This window comes from Lipotes vexillifer, unplaced genomic scaffold (genome assembly GCF_000442215.2).
Source record: "Lipotes vexillifer unplaced genomic scaffold, Lipotes_vexillifer_v1.1 scaffold880, whole genome shotgun sequence".
Classification (NCBI taxonomy): Eukaryota; Metazoa; Chordata; class Mammalia; order Artiodactyla; family Lipotidae; genus Lipotes; species Lipotes vexillifer.
The window spans coordinates 421,725-445,275 of NW_006776345.1; the positions used below are offsets into that span (position 1 = coordinate 421,725).

Below are 23,551 nucleotides of genomic sequence, written 5' to 3' on the forward strand. Positions count from 1 at the left end.
GGCCTCATATCAGAGCAGATAAGCATGGGTCATTATTGGAATAAGACATCTTGGAATAAGACATCAGCTCCTCAGAGAACAACTTTAGAGTGAAAGAAACATAGAGAAGAGCATATCAAGGATCTATCCAGAAAACATTTGGGTAATTATTATGACTCTTTTCCAAGCATTCTCATGCTGACTGCTCAGAGGATGTTTGTTCTGCATGGTGGAGTGTGGAAAAGAGCCAGGATGATTAGGTTAACCTCTACATGGTTTATGACTTCCCATAGTAACCCCACACCCCTTTTTTGCTCTGGATGGAAAATCCCGACCCATTTTAATGTGATGGTCCCTGGCCTCCTATAGCGTGACCAACGGTGGATATTCTTCAACCTTTTAAACTGACCCATGACTAGACATCGGAATCTGTGTTTTAAAAGTGTGGGGATGTCTATTCTCCCAGGAACCAAATGCCCTCAGTCTTGAGAGTATGCTCAATATGAAATACCCTGCCTACCTCAGAAATAAATGCAATTTAAGGATTAAAATAGAGCTGAAAAAAGGGGAAATCGACAGTAACACATTCATAGTAGGGGACTTCAACACCCCACTTTCACCAATGGACAGATCATCCAAAATGAAAATAAATAAGGAAACACAAGCTTTAAATGATACATTAAACAGGATGGACTTAACTGATATTTATAGGACACTCCATCCAAAAACAACAGAATACACATTTTTCTCAAGTGCTCATGGAACATTCTCCAGGATAGATCATATCTTGGGTCACAAATCAAGCCTTGGTAAATTTAAGAAAATTGAAATTGTATCAAGTATCTTTTCCGACCACAACGCCATGAGACTAGATATCAATTATAGGAAAAGAGCAGTAAAAAATACAAACACATGGAGGCTAAACAATACACTACTTAATAACGAAGTGATCACTGAAGAAATCAAAGAGGAAATTAAAAAATACCTAGAAACAAATGACAATGGAGGTACAACGACCAAACACCTATGGGATGCAGCAAAAGCAATTCTAAGAGAGAAGTTTATAGCAATACAAGCCTACCTTAAGAAGCAGGAAACATCTCGAATAAACAACCTAACCTTGCACCTCAAGCAATTAGAGAAAGAAGAACAAAAACACCCCAGAGTTAGCAGAAGGAAAGAAATCATAAAAATCAGATCAGAAATAAATGAAAAAGAAATGAAGGAAACAATAGCAAAGATCAATAAAACTAAAAGCTGGTTCTTTGAGAAGATAAACAAAATAGATAAACCATTAGCCAGACTCATCAAGAAAAAAAGGGAGAAGACTCAAATCAATAGAATCAGAAATGAAAAAGGAGAAGTAACAACTGACACTGCAGAAATACAAAAAATCATGAGGGATTACTACAAGCAACTCTATGCCAATAAAATGGACAATCTGGAAGAAATGGACAAATTCTTAGAAATGCACAAACTGCCAAGACTGAATCAGGAAGAAATAGAAAATATGAACAGACCAATCACAAACACTGAAATTGAAACTGTGATTAAAAATCTTCCAACAAACAAAAGCCCAGGACCAGATGGCTTCACAGGCGAATTCTATCAAACATTTAGAGAAGAGCTAACACCTATCCTTCTCAAACTCTTCCAAAATATAGCAGAGGGAGGAACACTCCCAAACTCATTCTACGAGGCCACCATCACCTTGATACCAAAACCAGACAAGGATGTCACAAAGAAAGAAAACTACAGGCCAATATCACTGATGAACATAGATGCAAAAATCCTCAACAAAATACTAGCAAACAGAATCCAACAGCACATTAAAAGGATCATACACCATGATCAAGTGGGGTTTATTCCAGGAATGCAAGGATTCTTCAATATACGCAAATCTATCAATGTGATTAACCATATTAACAAATTGAAGGAGAAAAACCATATGATCATCTCAATAGATGCAGAGAAAGCTTTTGACAAAATTCAACACCCATTTATGATAAAAACCCTGCAGAAAGTAGGTGTAGAGGGAACTTTCCTCAATATAATAAAGGCCGTATATGACAAGCCCACAGCCAACATCATCCTCAATGGCGAAAAACTGAAAGCATTTCCACTAAGGTCAGGAACAAGACAAGGTTGCCCACTCTCACCACTCTTATTCAACATAGTTTTGGAAGTTTTAGCCACAGCAATCAGAGAAGAAAAGGAAATAAAAGGAATCCAAATCGGAAAAGAAGAAGTAAAGCTGTCACTGTTTGCAGATGACATGATACTATACATAGAGAATCCTAAAGATGCTACCAGAAAACTACTAGAGCTAATCAATGAATTTGGTAAAGTAGCAGGATACAAAATTAATGCACAGAAATCTCTGGCATTCCTATATACTAACGATGAAAAATCTGAAAGTGAAATCAAGAAAACACTCCCATTTACCATTGCAACAAAAAGAATAAAATATCTAGGAATAAACCTACCTAAGGAGACAAAAGACCTGTATGCAGAAAATTATAAGACACTGATGAAAGAAATTAAAGATGATACAAACAGATGGAGAGATATACCATGTTCTTGGATTGGAAGAATCAACATTGTGAAAATGACTCTACTCCCCAAAGCAATCTATAGATTCAATGCAATCCCTATCAAACTACCACTGGCATTTTTCACAGAACTAGAACAAAAAATTTCACAATTTGTATGGAAACACAAAAGACCCCGAATAGCCAAAGCAATCTTGAGAACAAAAAATGGAGCTGGAGGAATCAGGCTGCCTGACTTCAGACTATACTACAAAGCTACAGTAATCAAGACAGTATGGTACTGGCACAAAAACAGAAAGATAGATCAATGGAATAGGATAGAAAGCCCAGAGATAAACCCATGCACATATGGTCACCTTATCTTTGATAAAGGTGGCAGGAATATACAGTGGAGAAAGGACAGCCCCTTCAATAAGTGGTGCTGGGAAAACTGGACAGGTACATGTAAAAGTATGAGATTAGATCACTCCCTAACACCATACACAAAAATAAGCTCAAAATGGATTAAAGACCTAAATGTAAGGCCAGAAACTATCAAACTCTTAGAGGAAAACATAGGCAGAACACTCTATGACATAAATCACAGCAAGATCCTTCTTGACCCATCTCCTAGAGTAATGGAGATAAAAACAAAAATAAACAAATGGGACCTAATGAAACTTCAAAGCTTTTGCACAGCAAAGGAAACCATAAACAAGACCAAAAGACAGCCCTCAGAATGGGAGAAAATATTTGCAAATGAATCAACTGACAAAGGATTAATCTCTAAAATTTACAGGCAGCTCATGCAGCTCAATAACAAAAAAATAAACAACCCAATCCAAAAATGGGCAGAAGACCTAAATCACATTTCTCCAAAGATATACAGAATGCCAACAAACATAAACATGAAAGAATGCTCAACATCATTAATCATTAGAGAAATGCAAATCAAAACTACAATGAGATATCATCTCACACCAGTCAGAATGGCCATCATCAAAAAATCTAGAAACAATAAATGCTGGAGAGGGTGTGGAGAAAAGGGAACACTCTTGCACTGCTGGTGGGAATGTGAATTGGTTCAGCCACTATGGAGAACAGTATGGAGGTTCCTTAAAAAACTACAAATAGAACTACCATATGACCCAGCAATCCCACTACTAGGTATATACCCTGAGGAAACCAGAATTCAGAAAGAGTCATGTACCAAAATGTTCATTGCAGCTCTATTTACAATAGCCCGGAGATGGAAACAACCTAAGTGCCCGTCGTCGGATGAATGGATAAAGAAGATGTGGCACATATATACAATGGAATATTACTCAGCCATAAAAAGAAACGAAATTGAGCTATTTGTAATGAGGTGGATAGATCTAGAGTCTGTCATACAGAGTGAAGTAAGTCAGAAAGAGAAGGACAAATACCGTATGCTAACACATATATATGGAATTTAAGAAAAAAAAATGTTATGAAGAACCTAGGGGTAAAACAGGAATAAAGACAGAGACCTACTGGAGAACAGACTTGAGGATATGGGGAGGGGGAAGGGTGAGGTGTGTTAGGGCGAGAGAGAGACATGGACATATATATACTAACAAACGTAAGGTAGATAGCCAGTGGGAAGCAGCCGCATGGCACAGGGAAACCGGCTCGGTTCTTTGTGGCTGTCTGGAGGGGTGGGATAGGGAGGGTGGGAGGGAGGGAGACAAAGAGGGAAGAGATATGGGAACATATATATATGTATAACTGACTCACTCTGTTATAAAGCAGAAACTAACACACCATTGTAAAGCAATTATACCCCAATAAAGATGTTAAAAAAAAATAATAAAATAGAGCTGAAAAACCTGATGCTATTTGAAAAAAGGAAGGAACAGATTTAACTGGTGCTCAAAGCTTCTCTGATACAAAATATTTGGTCATGTATTCATAATTTGCTTGACATTTCCAGCAAAGCAGAGACAATAACAAAAGAAACTTCTTACAAGAGAAGAGAAAGACACGGAGTTCTGGAGTTTTTGTTGGAACAAAACTCTTCTGTTTTGGTTCTATACAGTTTAGTTCGTTTAGTGTCTGATCCAGTGTCTGATGTAAGCCCACGTTCTCTTCTTTGGCCTGGGCAAGTTTTTCTTCCAGCTCAATTGTCTTTTCCAGTTTTGCAACTGTTCTCTCTGAAAATTCGGCATGGGTCTCAGCCACTTTCAGTTTGTCAGATAGAAGTTTAATTTCTTCTTCATGTTCATCCTCCTTTTCAGACGCAGCCTCTAGCAACTTCAAGTTGTTAGTGACATTGAGTTCTTCTTCCAGGTCACCACATTTTATTTATTTATTTATTTATTTATTTATTTATTTATTTAAATGGTTAATGTATTTATTATCTTTATAATTTGATGAAAAGGCACTGCTTCTTAGATATTTCATTGAAAAATTCTCAGTTCTTGTCACTGAAACCTGTAAGCAACTGAGCAGCTTCTGTCTGTATCTGTTTATCCTCCTCTGTGTGCACTGGATAGTCCTTGGCGTTTGTTAGCCAGAAAGCAGCAAGCTGTTTGTTGTGTTGCTTCAAATATATCTTTCCTAGAAGAAGCAAGTTTTTGCTGTAGAAGTTTGGATCCACTTGCTCTGCCCTGTGAAAGTAGCCTAAGGCCTCCTCATAGGTGGAACTAGGAGGAGTTTCAACAGCATTTTAGCAATTCTTCTTTGATACCAAGGCATTTCAGCAAATGTGTAACACCAAATACCCATAAGGTGAATTGAGGTAGCATCTTTAGGGTTGAGTTCAACTGCTTTCTCAAAATGCTCCTTGATCATATAGGCATTTGCAATTTTAGCCTTGATTCCTTCATAATCTCCAACATTGCTAATACAGATTGCATACCACTTATGAGCTGCAAAACTTGATTCATTTTTTTATAGTGCCCTTTTTGCATACTCTAGGGCTTCATACACCAAGAGCTTTTTCTCCTTTTCTGAGGTTCCACTGAGTTGAGCTATAACACGTGATGCCCATGCCAAACGCCACAGTAACTCTGCATCTTCACTTTCCTTGTACTGGGATAGCAACTGGTAGTTTTTCTGTTTCTCCACTTTCATACAGTCTGCTTGTTCAAGGATTTCTTCAACTCTGAAGACTTTGGCTGCAGCATGAACCACAGCAGCCTGGGAAATGACTTGTTAAGTTTCAAAACCCAAATAAGACAAGGCAGAGAATAAAAGACTTCTTTTGAAAGCTCCTGGGTTTCCCATCACCTCAGCGCCACGGAGTCGCCAAAGAACGCACTGCTCGCAGCTTCCAGCAGCACCTGTCGGAAGCCGAGGTCCCAGGGCAGTGCTATGTCCCAAAGGAAGGAGGCGCCAGAATCGCAAGGCTAGTGCCATGATCTGTAGCTTGCAGGCCTGACCCCTCACCCCTTTGGCGGCTAAGAAGCGGGGCGGAGTGAAAGGCACCCCAGTCTTTCCACAGAGAGCAGCGTCCACCAGCTTCCGGCCCCGCTCTTCTTCCTCTCCACAACTTCAGGTCACCACATTTTAGTTCAGACACCTTGGCACGCTCCTCCACCCTCTCCAGCTCACCCTCCAGGATGACCAGCTTACGAGCTACCTCCTCGTATTTGTGGTCAGCCTCCTCAGCAATATCCTTGGTCTCTTTGAGCTGCATCTCCTGAATCTCCACCTTCTCATCTTCGTTGCCCAGTTTTCTATCACCTTCATTCCTCTTTTGCTCTCATTTGCAGCCTTTTCTTCCTCCTCCAGCTTGCACAGGGCTGTGGCCAGTCGTTCCTGAGCCCTGCCCAACTCCTCTTCAATGAGCCGGATGTGTCAACTGAGAGCTGCCACATCACTTTCAGCTTTCTCTCACCACTTGCGCTCGCCATCCAGCTCCCACACTGTAGGCCCTGTGCGCGGTCCTCTGCCTCGTCCGCCTGCTGCTGCAGGGCCTGGTTCTTGTGTTTCACTGCCTCCAGGGAGTTGAGGCCAGCCATGGCACGGAGGCGCATGCAGCAGGCGGTGGGCAGTGGGCAGTGGTGGGCGCTTGTCTCGGCTCCAGCGAGAGCTGAAGAAGCTGTGCCCCAGCCCCCAACCCTTTGCCTACACCAGGTCCTATCCTTTGACTATACGTTTCCCATATCACAAAATCACTTTGTTTTGTTTTGTTTTGTTTTGTTTTTTTTTGCATTACGCGGGCCTCTCCCTGTTGTGGCCTCTCCCGTTGTGGAGCACAGGCTCCGGACACGCAGGCTCAGCGGCCATGACTCACGGGCCCAGCTGCTCCGTGGCATGTGGGATCTTCCCGGACCGGGGCATGAACCCGTGTCCCCTGCATTGGCAGGCAGACTCTCAACCACTGCGCCACCAGGGAAGCCCACAAAATCACTTACTTTGAATACCACTATTCATTTAAAATGAATATTACTAATGATTACTTCAATCTTACCTGTTTGATTATGCAACTAAGCTAAATATTTTCCATCAGCAACACTGGAAATGTATAGAAGGAATTAACAGAAGCAAAATTTCTATCTAACCACATTTCTAGTAATGCAGCTGGGTTATTCAAAGGACTTTTTGTTGTTGTTGTTGTTCCTCAGAAAAGCAATCACGTCTATGGCTTCAGAGTAAGAAATGTCCAAAACCCCCCATTTTGCAGCTGATTACGCATCTCAGTGTTAACTCCAATTCCAAAAGCAAGATCCTGCACCACTTACTGTGCTTTCAAAGACTAACCATAAAATACTGGCTTCAAGCTACTTATCAAATCACCTTTATATAACAAAACTGCAGACCCAATAAGTTTAGATAAGTTTAGATATCTACCTACTAATGACAATACAAATCAGAAAAAAAATTAATCTCACCCATACTAAATTATCACTTAAAAGACAATAAAACCATAGACAAATAGATACTTTAAGACCTTTTTTGAGAAATAAAGCCTCATTATATAGTTATGTGGCTGTTCATGATACACAAGTTTTTCAAGCTGAACGATTACTATCAACAAATTAAAGCAAATTCAAGTTGGAAAGGGAGAGGAACTTTCTAAGTGAATATATACCAACATTTTGTTAATTATTTCTTGATTATCTTGTTTGGGCTCCTCCTTGTTATTTCAAGCTTAAAGGAACTCATTAAACTACTGAAAAAGGAAGGGAAGACCTAGTAATAAAGTAATTCTGAAGTGTCAACACAGATTAGAGTCCTGATCATCTAAATATATGTGAAATCCTCTCCTACTTGCCTAAAAGTCATTAATAATTTTTAAGTAGATGTCGCTTTATACACATGTACACACATGCATGCGTGCATACATCCCATTTGGTTGTTTCTTTGTATAACTTCAGATAGCAAAAGCAGTGCATTTAAGATGGAAATAGAAAAGGCAATTAACTTCCTAAGCTTTTTAGATCACTCCCAGTGTGGTAACTCTCAAATTACATCAGGGTTTATGAGTCTTTAAAAAGAAATGTATAAATTTTGGCCCAAAACAAAAGCAACACCTCATTTGGTGGAAAAATAAAATTCCCACCGCTAGATGACAGTTACAATGCTGGTTAACGATGAAGAACTTTCTACATACCAACATGAGTCAAGGTTTTTCCTCTTAAAGGTATATAGTGGCAAATAATTTTTAAAATGTAAGTATAGTTAACTATCATTGAAGTATTTCAATGGGGGCAGGGGAGGAGAAACAATGAACCTACACTCTCTTATTTTAAAAATTTTTTTTAAGAAACAGACACTTTCCGTCTAAATTGTCAGCATAAAGGAGGTCTGAAAAACTACAAAAAATTTGGAAACCAATCTGATTCATCTGGTTATGGATAGCAAATGGCTATCAGCCTCAACAATGGAAATGGGGTAAAGTCAAATAGTAACAAAAATTATGCTTTGACCACAACTAAGGCAGTAACAAGAAAATAATTTGGGGATAAATATAAATATCACATTAAATAGACTGTGAAAGATGTAAAACTCAATTCCCTTTCCAAATAAATCTTATCTAAAAGGATTATAGAAAATGGGAATGTATGATTTTTTTTTAATAAAACAATTCTGCTTTAGTGCAAATGTGTAGTCAAGGAAAAAAAAGAAAGGAAGAAGGGAGGAAGGAAGAAAGAGAGGTGAGAAAGGAAGGAAGGAAGGAAGGGAGGGAGGGAGGGAGGGAGAAAAAAGAGAAGAAAAGAAAAGAAAAAAGGAAAGAAAAGAAAAGAAAAGGTTTCATGTGACTTAGCAGGAACAGTTTCCACAGCCTTTCACACTGTTGACAATTTCTTCTTGTAGTTTCATCCTTTCTTCCTCTTTGGACACATTTTCTTTCTTTGCATCCCATTTGGGATTACCATGGTTCTGCACATGGCTGCTCTGTGTATGCCACATTTCTGAATAGATACTGCCTGGGTTAGCAAGCAAACCATGGTGGGTACCACGTTCAGCCACCTTACCCTAATAAGCAAAAACAAGAGAAACGTAAAGTCATATAACTAGCATAATAATTGAAAATACATAATACTTTCTAAGCAAGAATTTTGAAAGATTTGCATTCATTAAAATACCTTTCCCAATTCTTCATTATAGTACAAATAGGAAAAACTGAGTTAGGAATGCCTTATTTACTGTTGAGCTATCAGTCCAGTGAACAAACAAAAAGCTATGAAATTCCATACACCATATACCATTTCACTTAAAGGAAATAAAATTTGAATGTTTCATTTTTCATTTTGAAGAGCAGAAAAGGAAGGTGAAGATTTTCTAAAGGTGGTATTTTCTGTAATCAGTAAATCAAATTTAAATCAAATTTACATCAAAAGCACTGTTATTTATACAGAGATTTAAAGGATTTTTTAAAAAATCCCAAAATCCTATGTGTACTTTGAAATAAAAAATATTTCTCCATGAAAAGTTTATTTCTTCCAGTAACTATTTTTCTTAACACTGGCTATTAAACTTAACATTGCATAGAATTGGTATTGATTCCTAACTCTTATCTACAATTAATTTGTCTCTGGACAGCTACTGCTAAACATGTTGGGACACAAAAGTAATTTTTTCACTTTTACTGGTACTCCTGGTGAGAGGACCTTTACAAATATACCCTTAAGCAAAATAACTGAAATTTGTGTGTGCCCACTTCTGAGTGGTTAAATTTAAGGCTTCTTCTTGATTGCTGGTGGGACAGTCTAGGAACTATTTCACTCAGCTATTTGAACTCTGGATCCTGAATGTAGTCCTCAACTTTGGTATCTGTGGACCACTTCACTGGCACAGAAGTCCCCATGGTTACATATTTTATATTTTTTTATTTACCACTGTAAAAAAAATAAATAAAAATCTCACTGCACAGACATAAAAAACACATTTATGGTTACCAAAGGGGATGGGGAGGAGGGAAGAACAAATTAGGAGTATGGGATTAACAGATACAAACCACTATATATAAAATGGATTAAAAAAAGGATTTACTGTATAGCACAGGGAACTGTATTCAATCTTCTGTAATAACCTATAATTGAATATAATCTGAAAAAAAAAACTGAGTCACTGACACAATATTGTACATTAACTACACTTCAATTAAAAAAATCCTCAATGAAACTGCATCAAAAAGTATTAGAAATAATGGAACTATTTTTGCAGAAAACCAATGAAATAAATCACAAAAAATTTATCCTGCTATAAAAATGTATATTATGTTTTAAATTATTTTTATTTGTATTAAATCATAAATGTACACAGCTTAAAAAGTCAGCTAATAATTACAAAGTTTATAACAGAAAGTACAGTCTTTTGTCTCCTCCTTCTCCACCCTTGAATATCTCATCTCCAAATCTGTAGCTATTTCTTCTGGCATTTACACACACATATACATATTAATCAGATTCAGCACTTTTAACTATTTCACATTCCAAATGCCTCACTCTTCACTCTCCTAATAACATTGGTTATATCATAAATGTTATTTAATACACAGTATGTACTTTATTATAACTATGTATTATCTGTTGAGCCAAGTGAAGTACTAGGATTTTATATATTTTTTCTCATAATATTTTATTCTTCCTGGACATAGTAACTGCCTTGTTCTTTCATTTGCTTAGTTTTCTATGTCACTATTGGTAATTCTCTCTAAACTTTAAGTCTGTCTGAACAGTATTTTTCTCATAATCAACTATATTAGGTAATCTATTATTCAGTCCCCACCTGGCCCAGATATATTTCTCTCACAGCTTTTAAGTTCTTTTCCTTATGCTCAATTCTGAAATTTTATGATAATTTGACTTTTATTTTTCTTTCCTCCATTTATTGTGGTGGGTTCTTGGTAGGCCCTTTCAATCGGGAAACTCATGCTCTGCAGTTCTGAACATTTTGGGGGTATTATTCTTTAGTTATTTCCTTCCCTTTTTCCTATCCCCTCTTTCTAGAACAACCATTAGTCAAATGTTGGACCTGTTAGACTAATTCTCTTGTTTTCTTATCTTTCCTCTATTTTCTCTTTTTTTGCTCTACTCTTTAGAGATTTTCTTAACTTTATTTCAGCAATGACTATTTTCATTTTCAAAATCTCTCGTTCTCTAGTTGTTCATTTATTTATTTACTATCCCCATTTTAAATTTGAAATGTTGCAAGAATGGTAAAAATGAATGCCTATATATGCTTCTCCTAGGTTAGCAACTGTTCATTTTTCCACATTTGCTTCCTCTCACTTCATCCTAGCTCTAAATTTACACTACTTTTTGCTAAATCATTTAAGAATGAGTTGTGGACATCATTACATTTCTCCCCTAAATATTTCATTAGCATGTATCTCCTGAAAACAAGGACATTCTCCTACATGACTAAAATACAACAATATCACACCCAAGAAATTTATCTAATATATAGTTCATATTTAGATTTTACCAATTATCCCAATAATATCCTTTATATATATATATTTTCCATCCAGGATCCAATCAGGATCAACACATTGAATTTATAAGTTTCCTACTCTGTGTGAGTGTGACAACGACATTTCTAAAATGTCCAGGCTTTTTTTTTTTTGGCGGTACAGGGGCCTCTCACTGTTGTGGCCTCTCCTGTTGTGGAGCACAGGCTCCGGATGCGCAGGGTCAGCAGCCGTGGCTCACGGGCCTAGCTGCTCTGCAGCATGTGGGATCTTCCCGGACCGGGGCATAAACCCGTGTCCCCTGCATTGGCAGGCGGACTCTCAACCACTGCGCCACCAGGGAAGCCCCAGGCTTGTTTTTTAAAGAATGCCCTTCACGTTGTATTTGTCTAGTTGTTCCTGATTCTTAGATCCAGGCTAAACAATTTTGTTGCAATACAATATAGGTGATATGTCCTCAGTGTATCATATTAGGAGGTACATGATGTCATTTTGCTCCACAATTAATGATTTCAGTTTGATAACTAGTTAAGGTAGAGTCTATCAGATTTCTCTAATTTAAAGGTACTTTTTCTCTTTGTAATCAATAATTAATCAATGGGTTATGCTTTCAAACTGTGTGAATATTCTATTCCCCAATAGTTTTTCACCATATGGTTTTAGCAAACAATGATGATCCTTATGTGAATCATTTATTACAATGGTGGTTGCAAAATATGATTCTGTAAACTTATCATTCCTTGTATGTGTTAGCATTTTTTTCTCCAAGTTATAATTAACATACATTACAATAGTTTCAGGTGTACATTACATTAGTTTCAGGTGTACAACAGTGATTCAGTATTTTTATACATTATGAAATGATTACCTCAGTTAAGTCCAGTTACCATCTGTCACCATACAAAGTTATGAAAATATTATTCACTATATTCCCTATGTGTACATTACATCCCCATGACTTAGTTTGTACTTCTTAGTACCCTTCACCTATTTCATCCGTCCCCCCTGCCGCCTCTGGCAACCACCAGTATGTTCTCTGTATTTATGAGTCTGTTTCTGTTTTGTTTGTTGATTTGCTCTGTTTTGTAGATTTCACATATAAGTAAAATCACACAGTATTTGTTTTTCTCTGACTTATTTCACTTAGCATACCCTACAGGTCCATTAACATTGCTCTAAATGGAAAGATTTCATTTTTAAAAAAGAGCTTTCTCTAAGTACAATTATGGAATTATAGATTAGTTTTTTATTCAATGTGTTGTAATTCATTAGTTATCATTATTTATTTTTTTTGACATTCAAATCATCCCACACTTGGCCAGTGGGAACCCATTCAAAATGGTTCCTGTGTCCTTGTGATATGCCTTCATTCATTTCCCTGCTCCATATATGGAATCAGTCATTTCTCCAAGGAGTCTTGGTTCCTTTTAGTGAGGAACAGTATTTAGTGTCCAAGATCTAGGTGCTAGTTACACTCATTACTACTGGAATTTCATTGTTTCTAGGCTTTTTCACTGAACAGAGTTAGGAACGATTTTTTTCATCATGAACCGATATTGACAATTCTGTTCCAATATAACATCACAAAGCTCCTCTTCTTTTCCCATTCCATATCTGTATATTTCTTCTCCCAAGTAAGACCTCTATTTCTCAACATCAATATATTTACTCATATGCTCAGTCTTACAGTATACACAAAAGAGTTTCAAAACAGCTACTCTCATGCTACTACCAAAAACAACCTTACTAAGTTCAAGTCTGAGTTATTTTTTTTTCAAGTCCGAGTTATTTTTATCCTTATAATATATTCCACTAAGGCTAAATAATCAGAGTAATGTGTTCAAAAGTTATTTGGGTTAATTCTGCATGCTATTTTTCTTCTACATAGTTATGTTATTAATTCATTATGTACCTAGTTTTACTTCTTTCTGTTTGTATTCAATTCCTGTTTCTGCCCCATCCTTGTTGATTTTTAAATATATAAAAACATTAGCATGGTTCAAAAGTAAAAATAATACAAAAAAGTGTAATCAGCAAAGTCTTACTCCCTCCCCTTTGTCTTCTACCCCTTTTTGTCTCCATCCTGCAGGTAAACAATGTCTTTAATTTCTAGTTTATCCTCCCAGGGTTTCTTTTTGCAGAAACAAGTAAATATACATATGTTTCCCCCACATCCTCCTTGCAAAAGGTAGCATATTATATACTCTTTTGCAGCTTTCTTACTGTTACTTAACACTGTATCCTGGAACTCATGCAATATTAAGTCTTATTTACTTTTTTTCTTAACAGCATTTGTCCTTATTTTAAAATGCTATATTTTCCATGACTTCTGATGATATTAATTATATTTTTAAGTTTTCTTATGCTCTCTGCATTGTCTACATTTTCTACTGAATTTTTTTCTGCTTGCTTTGGAGGCCTTCCTTTATTATCCACTGACACTTAAAAATACAGTATTAAAAAAAGCTGACTGGGAGCTCTATGTGCATGGGAGTAGACTTCTCAGCTGTTGGGTTTCATTGTAGGATGATCACATGGGTATCTGGTCATTTTGTAGGGGTCCCCAAATATGAGCATGTTTTTTATGGGGCTACTTTTGTTTCTCTAGAGAAGAATCCTCTAATTATCTGCTGGTGAGGGAAGAAGTGGTGACAGCAGAAATAATTGGTTGGCAAGGTTCTTGGAGCCAGTGGCACAGGAGGGTCTGTGGTCTTATTCTTTGGTATGTTTTGATTTCCAGTTAATCTTGCCAATCTTTGTTAATGTGCTTGGTAATTTTCTTGTGTCCAGAGCCTCTCTGACTCAATTTCCTGACAAGTAAACCTCCAGTCTCTTGCCAAGGCTGGGAATGGGCAATCACCAGGCTGCAAGAGGAAGGGCCTTGGGAACTCTGTTATGCAGACTTAATATTAATACTACCAGAGACTGTTGATGGACCACATGAGGTCACATTAGTTTCACTAGAAAATGAAAATCTCTGATCTTCATAATTAAGCAATTATAGAACCATCAAATTCAACATAAAGAGATTTTAGATACAAATGGTATGATCAATAGTTAGTTCCAATTATAATCCAAACCCCAAGTGGCAATGTTATGATATAACTGTATAGATACTGTGAAACTCCTGGCATGAGGTAGGTAAGCACATGCTTGTTAAAGTACTTTTAACATTTTATATTTACAAGAAAAGGCTCTATGTACATGACTGCATACAATTGGAAAGTTTAGTAAAAAGCACAAAAGAGCAGATTTTATTTCAGATACCTGAACATCAATGAGATAATAAAGTATATTTACAAAATTTCCCATTTAAGACATGCTGGAACAAGCATACTGAAGAAAATCAGTTTATATTTTAGTGAATGTTAGCATTTTTGAACAAATGAACAAAAAGACCTAGGGTAGAAAGTGCACAGGTAACACATAAAAGAAATAATGTATATATCACAGAACTGAATATCCCATAAGAAATTTTAGTGGCATGAAAAATTCTCTCTCAACATAGACAGTACAAGAGAATGCTTCTTCTCTCTTAACTCCCAGTACTCAGGCTTTCAAAATGATAAAAAATTGAAGGCTTATGTATTAGAACAGAGAAATAAGCATAGAAAACACTGTTAGAAATAATCAAGTACAAAGAGGGGTGGGAATAAGATATCCCTACAGAGAGGAGAAAAGAAAAACTATTACAATTTTCAAATCTACCAATCGCAATAGTGGCACTCTTGATTTGTTCAGAACATTTAGACAGTATGCTCTTATAGTAAATCCCTCAGAGAAATAAAGCAGGCTGTCCTTTTTCTTACTTTCCTCATGAGGAAAAAGATAAAATAAAAATGGCCATGCATGAAAATGACTTTATTTTATGGTAATTTTCTTTTAGACATCTAGGGTATGTGCAGGTATTAGAAAAATGAAAATATAAAATACAGTGAAGTCAATGAGCAAAGATTCTGTACAGAGCAAAAATGAATAAAGAAAAATTATTTTAAATACATACCCTTTAAAACTGCCTCTACCATATTAGGATTTAATGCTTTCCTCATCTAACTTTGCTTTTAAAACTTTAATAGAGTGAGTTAATACAGTTTATTCATTTTTGGAAGTGGCATGCATTATTTCCTATCAAAAGGAGGTAAAAATGGAATCCTACCAGGATTCAGTCTTACTCAAATAACACAAAATTCTATAACTTTCTTTAGAAACAATATTTAAGTTGCTTGTGTTTGTAACAATTTCTAATGTTCTTCAAACACTAAACTTTAAAGTTCAACCTCTTACCTGGTCCAAGACAATGATCTCATCTGCATCAACAACTGTTGACAATCTGTGTGCAATGAAAATAGAAGTTCTGTGTTTGACTGCATCCCTCATGGCACCAAGAATAGTCTGCAAGTTTGACAACAAGAACAGTAGGAGGGGAAAAAAGGATCTATCTATTAGGTAAATGTATATTAAAATACTCATGTATTTCTGAAAAGAATATATAAAATACTAGTTAATTTGGTATTATATAAACTTTATACCACTACCAAGTATTTTACCTAATCTAATAATTACTAAGAAGAGAATAAAATCAAAGAGGGAAGGTGAATATGAACATATTATTATGGAAAAATTAGCTTTAAGATAGGCAATATTTCTTTAAATTATAAAGTTTGGGAGAAGGTAGATATTTTCTATACATAAAAACAAACAATAACAATGATGAATCCACTGATATCAGGAGCATAATAGCCAGATATGTTTATCTGGACAATGAGAACAAAAACAAAATGAGGAGGGACTCAAGTGATAGGATGTGGAGAAGTACAAAAAAAATCAAGAAAGACAGGAAACTCAAAGGGTACAGGAGCAGTTGCTTTTCCTCAGTTCAAACACAGAGGATGGAAAGGGTGACAAGGACAACGATGCATGTTTAACTTGAGAAAACTTCTTTTTCAAAAGCAGTCTGACTTCTTAAGGCATTCTGGAAAATACATTTTTGTCTACTGCCTGTAAAATGTAAGGCAGCTGTATATATATTCACCTATACTTGGAAACCTGGGTCTAAGTACAGCTAGCTAGATGGAAATAGCAGTGTGGGGGATGGTGATATTCCCAATGGCTTCCTAAAGGTATCTCTAATCACTGTATTTATTAAAGAAATAAGATTATCATGAATAGATGGCTACCCAGGAAAAGAAGACCTGGCAGACTGAAAATCAAGCACAGGGTCAATTCTAAGAAAAATTGTGATGTCTGGGGAAGGACTCCTCTTTCCTACCCTCCAGAACTTAAACTCTCACATCCTACTGATGTTCTGGACCTTTTTAAAAGGCTGAGTAAAATTTACCAAATCTCCCGGTAACTCATTCCCTCAAGGGGGAGTGTTCTCTGCTAGCAATTAATGGGTTATGCTCTGTGAGCTAATAAAGATACGTGACTCAAATAATGACTGTTGTTAGGACTCTGAAATTGTGATAAATGTGGATAACACATTTTTAGGTACGAAGTTCTTGTAAGCAGATTCCTACTATGCATATGAATGGAGTCTGGTGCAGCTTAAGGTTCCCTTTAAATATATCAATAACAAATCCTCAGATTAGCTCATAATGGTGGAGTAGAAGGACGTGAGCTCACCCCTTCTTATGTAAACATCAAAATCACAATCAATGGGTAAACAACCGTTGACAAAAAAACACTGAAACCTACCAAAAAAGATACCCTGCATCCAAAGGCAAAGAAGAAATAACAACAAGACAGTAGGAGGGGCACAATCACAATAAAATCAAATTCCATACCCGCTGGGTGCTTGACCCACAAGCTGGAAAACAGTTACACCACAGAAGTTCTCCTACAGGAGTGAAAGTCCTGAGCCCCACATCAGGCTTCCCAGCCTGGAGGTCCAGCAACAGGTGGAGGAGCCCCAGAGAATCTGGCTTTGAAGGCCAGCAGGGTTTGATCATAGGAATCCCACAGGGCTGGGAAAAGCAGAAACTCCACTCTTGGAAGGCTGACACAAGAACGTGTGCACACCAGAACCCAGGGGAAAAAAGCAGTGACCTCATAAGAGACGGGGCCCAAACTGTTAGTAATGGAGGGTCTCCTGCAGAGGTGTGCGGTGGCAGTGGCTCACTTTGCGGATAAGGACACTGGCAGCAGCAGATCTGTGAAGTACTCATTGGTGTGAACCGTCCCGGAGGCTGCCATTAGCCCCACCCTACAGCCTGTAGGCACCAGTGCTGGAACACCTCAGGCCATGCAACCAACAGGGTGGGAACACAGCTTCACCCATCAGCAGACAAGCTGCTAAAAATCTTCCTGAGCACAGCCCTGCCTACCAGAGGGACAAGACCCAGCTCCACCCAGTAGGCAGGGACCAGCCCCTCCCATCAGGAAGCATGCACAAGCCCCTTAGACAGCCTCATCCACTAGAGGACAGACAGCAGAAGCAAGAACTACAATCCAGCAGCCTACGGAATGTAAAGTGAAATCACAGAAAATTAGACAAAATGAGATGGCAGAGGAATATGTCCCAGATGAAGGAAAAAGATAAAATCCCAGAAGAACAACTAAATTAAGTGGAGATAGGCAATCTACCGGAAAAAGAATTCAGAATAATGATAGTGAAGATGATTCAAGACCTTGGAACAAGAATGGAGGCAAGGATTGAGAATGCAAGAAATGTATAACAAAGACCTAGAAGAACTAAAGAACAAACAAACAGAGATGAACAATACAATAACTGAAAATGAAAAATACACAAGAAGGAATCAATAGCATAATAACTGAGGCAGAAGAATGGATAACTGACCTGGAAGACAGAATGTTGGAAATCACTGCCATGGAAAAGAATAAAGAAAAAAGAATGAAAAGAAATGAAGACAGTCTTAGAGACCTCTGGGACAACATTAAAAGCACAAACATTCATATTATAGGGGTCCCAGAAGGAGAAGAGAGAAAGGACCTGAGAAAGTATTTGAAAAGATAATAGCTGAAAACTTCCCTAACATGGGAAAGGAAACAGTCACTCAAGCCCAGGACGTGCAGAGACCCCCAGGTAGGATAAACGCAAGGAGGAACACACCAAGACAAAATAGTACTCAACTTGACAAAATTAAAGATAAAGAAAAATTATTAAAGCAACAAGGGAAAAGCAACAAAAACATACACGGGAACTCCCATATCCCATAAGGTGATCAGCTGATTTCTCAACAGAAACTCTGTAGGCCAGAAGGGAGTGGTACAATATATTTAAAGCAATGAAAGGGAAAAATCTACAAACAAGAATACTCTACCCAGCAAGGCTCACATTCAGATTCAACGGAGAATCTAAAGCTTTACAGACAAGTAAAGGCTAAGAGAATTCAGCACCACCAGACCAGCCTTAAAACAAATGCTAAAGATTGTTCTCTAAGTGGAAAAGAAAAGGCCACAACTAGAAACAGGAAAATTATGAATGGAAAAGCTCACTGGTAAAGGCAAACATACAGTAAAGGAAGGAAATCATCTGTACACAAATATGATATCAAAACCAGCAATTAGTGAGGAGAGAACAAATGCAGGGTATTGAAAATGTATTTGAAATTAAAAGACCAGCAACTTAAAACAACCTTGCTTATATACAGACTACTATATCAAAACCTTACGGTAACTGCAAAGCACAAATCTACAATAGATACACACACAAAAAAGAAAAAGGAATCCAAATACAACACTAAAGTTAGTCATCAATTAACAAGAGAACAAAAGAGGAAGGGGAGAAAAAAGACCTAAAGAAACAAATCCAAAACAATTAACAAAAGGGTAATAAGAACATACATATCGATAATTACCTTAAATGTAAATGGATTAAGTGCTCCAACCAAAAGACAGACTGGCTGAATGGATACAAAAACAAGACCCCTATATATGCTGTCTATAAGAGACCCATTTCAGATCTAGGGACACATACAGACTGAAAGTGAGGGGATGGAAAAAGGTATTTCATACAAATGGAAATCAAAAGAAAGCTGTAGTAGCAATAGTCATATCAGACAAAGTAGACTTTAAAATGAAGACTGTTACAAGAGACAGGGAAGGACACTACATAATGATCAAGGGATTAATCCAAGAAGAAGATATAACAATTGTAAATATATATGCACCCAACATAGGAGCACCTCAATATATAAGGCAAATACTAACAGCCATGAAGGGAGAAATCGATAGTAACACAATAATGGGGGACTTTAACACACCATTTTCATCAGTGGACAGATCATCCAGACAGAAAATCAACAAGGAGACACAGGCCTTAAATGACACATTAGACCAGATGGACTTAATTGATACTTATAGAGAATTCCATCCAAAAGCAGCAGAATACACGTTTTTCTCATGTGCACACGGAACATTTTCCAGGATTGATCACATGCTGGGCCACAAAGTGAGCCTCGGTAAATTTAAGAAAACTGAAATCATATCAAGTGTCTTTTCTGACTACACGCTATGAGATTAGAAATCAACTACAAGAAAAAAAAGTAAAAAATATAAACATGTGGAGGCTAAAAAATATGCTACTAAACAACCAATGGATCACTGAAGAAATCAAAGAGGAAATCAAAAAATACCTAGAAACAAATGAAAACAAAAGCCAAAACCTATGGGACACAGTAAAAGCAGTTCGAAGAAGGAAGTTTATAACAATACAATCTTACCTCAGGAAACAAGAAAAATCACAAATAAACAACCTAAATGTACACCTAAAGCAACTAGAGAAAGGAGAACAAACAAAACCCAAAGTTAGCAAAAGAAAGAAATCATAAAGATAAGAGCAAAAATAAATGAAATAGAAATGAAGGAAACAACAGAAAAGATCAATGAAACTAAAAGCTGGTTCTTTGAAAAGATAAACAAAATTGACAAACCTTTAGCCAGGCTCATCATGAAAAAACGGGAAAGGGCTGAAATCAATAAAATTAGAAATGAAAAAGGAGAAGTTATAATGGACACCACAGAAATCCAAAGGACCATAAGAGACTACTACAATCAACTATACGCCAATAAAATGTACAACTTGGAAGAAATGGACAATTCTTAGAAAGGTACAATCTCCCAAGACTGAACAAGGAAGAAACAGAAACTATAAACAGACCAATCACAAGTACTGAAATTGAAAATGTGATTAAAAAACTCCCAACAAACAGAAGTGCAGGACCTGATGTCTTCACAGGCAAATGCTATCAAACATTTAGAAGAGTTAACAACAATTCTTCTGAAACTATCCAAAAAACAGCAGAGGAAGGAACACTCCCAAATGCATTCTATGAGGCCACCATCACCGTTATACAGAAACCAGACAGACATGCCACGAAAAAAGAAAATTACAGGCCAATATCACAAATGAACAGAGACGCAAAAATCCTCAACAAAATACTATCAAACCGAATCCAACAATACATTAAAAGTATCATACACCATGATCAAGTGGGATTTATCCCAGGGATGCAAGGATTTTTCAATATCTGCAAATCAATCAGTGTGATACACCACATCAACAAATTGAAGAATAAAAACCAAATGATCATCTAAATAGACACAGAAAAAGTTTTTGACAAAACTTAGCACCCATTTATGGTAAAAACTCTCCAGAAAGTGGGCACAGAGGGAACCTACCTCAACATAATAAAGGCCATATATGACAAAACTACAACTAACATCATACTCAATGGCGAAAAGCTGAAAGCATTTCCTTTAAGATCTGGAACAAGATAAGGAAATCCACTCTCGCCACTTTTATTCAACACAGTTTCGGAAGTCCTAGCCACAGCAATCAGAGAAGAAAAAGGAATAAAAGGAATCCAAATTGGAAAAGAAGAAGTAAAACTGTCAGTGTTTGCAGATGACATGATACTATATGTAGAAAATCCTAAAGATGCTACCAGAAAACTACTAGAGCTCATCAATGAATTTGGTAAAGTTGCAGGATACAAATTTAATACACAGAAATCTGTTGCATTTCTATACACCAACAATGAAAGATCAGAAAGAGAAATTAAAGAAACAATTCCATTTACCATCACATCAACAAGAATAAAATACCTAGGGATATACCTACCTAAGGAGGCAAAAGACCTGTACTCTGAAAACTGTAAGATGCTAGTGAAAGAAATCAAAGATGACACAGATGGAAAGATCTACCATGTTGGAACTTCTCTGGTGGTCCAGTGGGTAACACTCCATGCTCCCAATGCAGGGGGCCTAGGCTCAATCCGTGGTCGGGAACTAGATCCTGCATGCCATAACTAAGAGTCTGCATGCTGTACCTAAGAAGTCCGCATGCCACAATTAAAGATCCCACATGCTGTAACGAAGGTCCCACTTGCTGCAACTAAGTCCTGGTGCAGCCTAAATAAATAAATTAAATAAATAAATAAATAAATAAATATTTTTTTTAAAAAAATGATCTACCATGTTCTTGGATTGGAAGAATCAATATTGTCAAAATGACATACTACCCAAGGTAATCTACAGCTTTGATGCAATGCCTATCTAATTATCAACAGCATTTTCACAGAACTACAACAAAAAAAATCTTAAAATTTGTACAGTGCCACAAAAGACCCTAAATATCTACAGCAAACTTAAGAAAGAAAAATGGAGCTGGAGGAATCAAGGCTCCCTGACTTCAGACTATACTACAAAGCTACACTCATCAAAAAAGTATGGTACTGGCACAAAAACAGAAATATAGATCAAAAGGATAGAAAGCCCAGAAATAAACCCATGTACCTATGGCCAATTAATCTACCACAAAGGAGGCAAGACTATAAAAAGGAGGAAAGACAGTCTCTTCAATAACTGGTGCTAGGAAAACTGGACAGCTACATGTAAAAAAATGAAATTAGAATATTCTTTAATACCATGCACAAAAATAAACTCAAAATGGATTAAAGACCTAAATGTAAGACCGGATACTATAAAACTCTTAGAGGAAAACATAGGCAGAACACCCTTTGACAAAAATCACAGCAATATCTTTTTCAATCTGTCTCACAGGGTAATGGAAATAAAAACAAAAATAAACAAGTGGGACCTAATAAAACTCAAAAGCTTTTGCACAGCAAAAGAAACCATAAACAAACTGAAAAGACAACCCACAGACTGGGAGAAGATATTTGCAAACAAGGTATTAGTCTCCAAACTTTACAAACAGCTCATGCAGCTCAATATCGAAAAAACAAACAACCTAATCAAAAAATGCGCAGAGGACCTAAAGAGACATTTTTCCAAAGACATACAGATGGCCAGGAGGCCCATGAAAAGATGCTCAACATCGCGAATTATTAGAGAAGTGCAAATCAAAACTACAGTGAGATATCACCTCATACCAGTCAGAATGGCCATCATCAAAAAATTTGCAAACAATAAATGCTAGATAGGGTGTGGAGAAAAGGGAACCCTCTTACACTGTTGGTGGGAATGTAAAATAGTATGGCCACTATGGAGAACAGTATGGAGGTTCCTTAAAATACTAAAAATAGAGCTACCCTGTGATTCAGCAATCCCACTCTTGGCATATATCTGGAGAAAACCATAATTTGAAATGATACATGCACCCCACTGTTCACTGCCATACTGTTTACAATAGCCAAGACATGAAAGCAACCTAAGTGTCCATCAACAGATGAATGGATAAAGAAGATGTGGTATATATATATCCAATGCAATATTACTCAGCCATTAAAAAGATTGAAATAATGCCATTTGCAGCAGCATGGATGGACCTGGAGATTATACTTCATACTAAGTGAAGTTAAGTCAGACAGCAAAAGACAAATATCATATGATATTGCTTATATGTGGAATATAAAAAAAATGATACAAATGAACTTATTTACAAGACAGAAATAGACTCAGACTTAGAGAATGAACTTATAGTTATCATGGGGGCAGGGTCGAGGGAGGGATAGATTGGGAGTTTGGGATTGACATGTACACAGTGCTATATTTAAAATAAAATGCCTTTTCATGAAAAATAAATAAAATAAAAATTTTCTAAATAAATATAACAAATCCTCATGCTAAACAACTGACTTAGAAATTAAGCTGTTTTAAACATATGGCAGATCAAGTAATGTGCCCTGAAACTTAACTCCATATGCAAATATATGTCATATATGCTCTA

General features: G+C 36.8%; 1 protein-coding gene and 2 pseudogenes across 3 annotated transcripts in view; all 3 read right to left on the reverse strand.

The window, feature by feature from the left end:
• Window positions 1-4,403: 4,403 nt before the first annotated feature.
• On the reverse strand, window positions 4,404-6,496 carry LOC103068504 (tropomyosin alpha-4 chain pseudogene; annotated as a pseudogene).
• LOC103090460 (regulator of microtubule dynamics protein 1 pseudogene) lies at window positions 4,945-5,891 on the reverse strand (annotated as a pseudogene).
• Window positions 6,497-8,741: 2,245 nt separating the features above from the next.
• The window catches only part of ABCB7 (ATP binding cassette subfamily B member 7), a 152,223-nt gene continuing 137,413 nt past the window's right edge, over window positions 8,742-23,551 (reverse strand). For all 3 annotated transcript variants that reach the window (XM_007450338.1, XM_007450339.1, XM_007450337.1), the window contains 2 exons: window positions 15,682-15,789; window positions 8,742-8,957 (listed from right to left, as the gene is read on the reverse strand). In XM_007450338.1, the coding sequence (XP_007450400.1) occupies window positions 8,742-8,957; window positions 15,682-15,789 (324 nt within the window). The remainder of the gene's footprint in view (window positions 8,958-15,681; window positions 15,790-23,551) is intronic.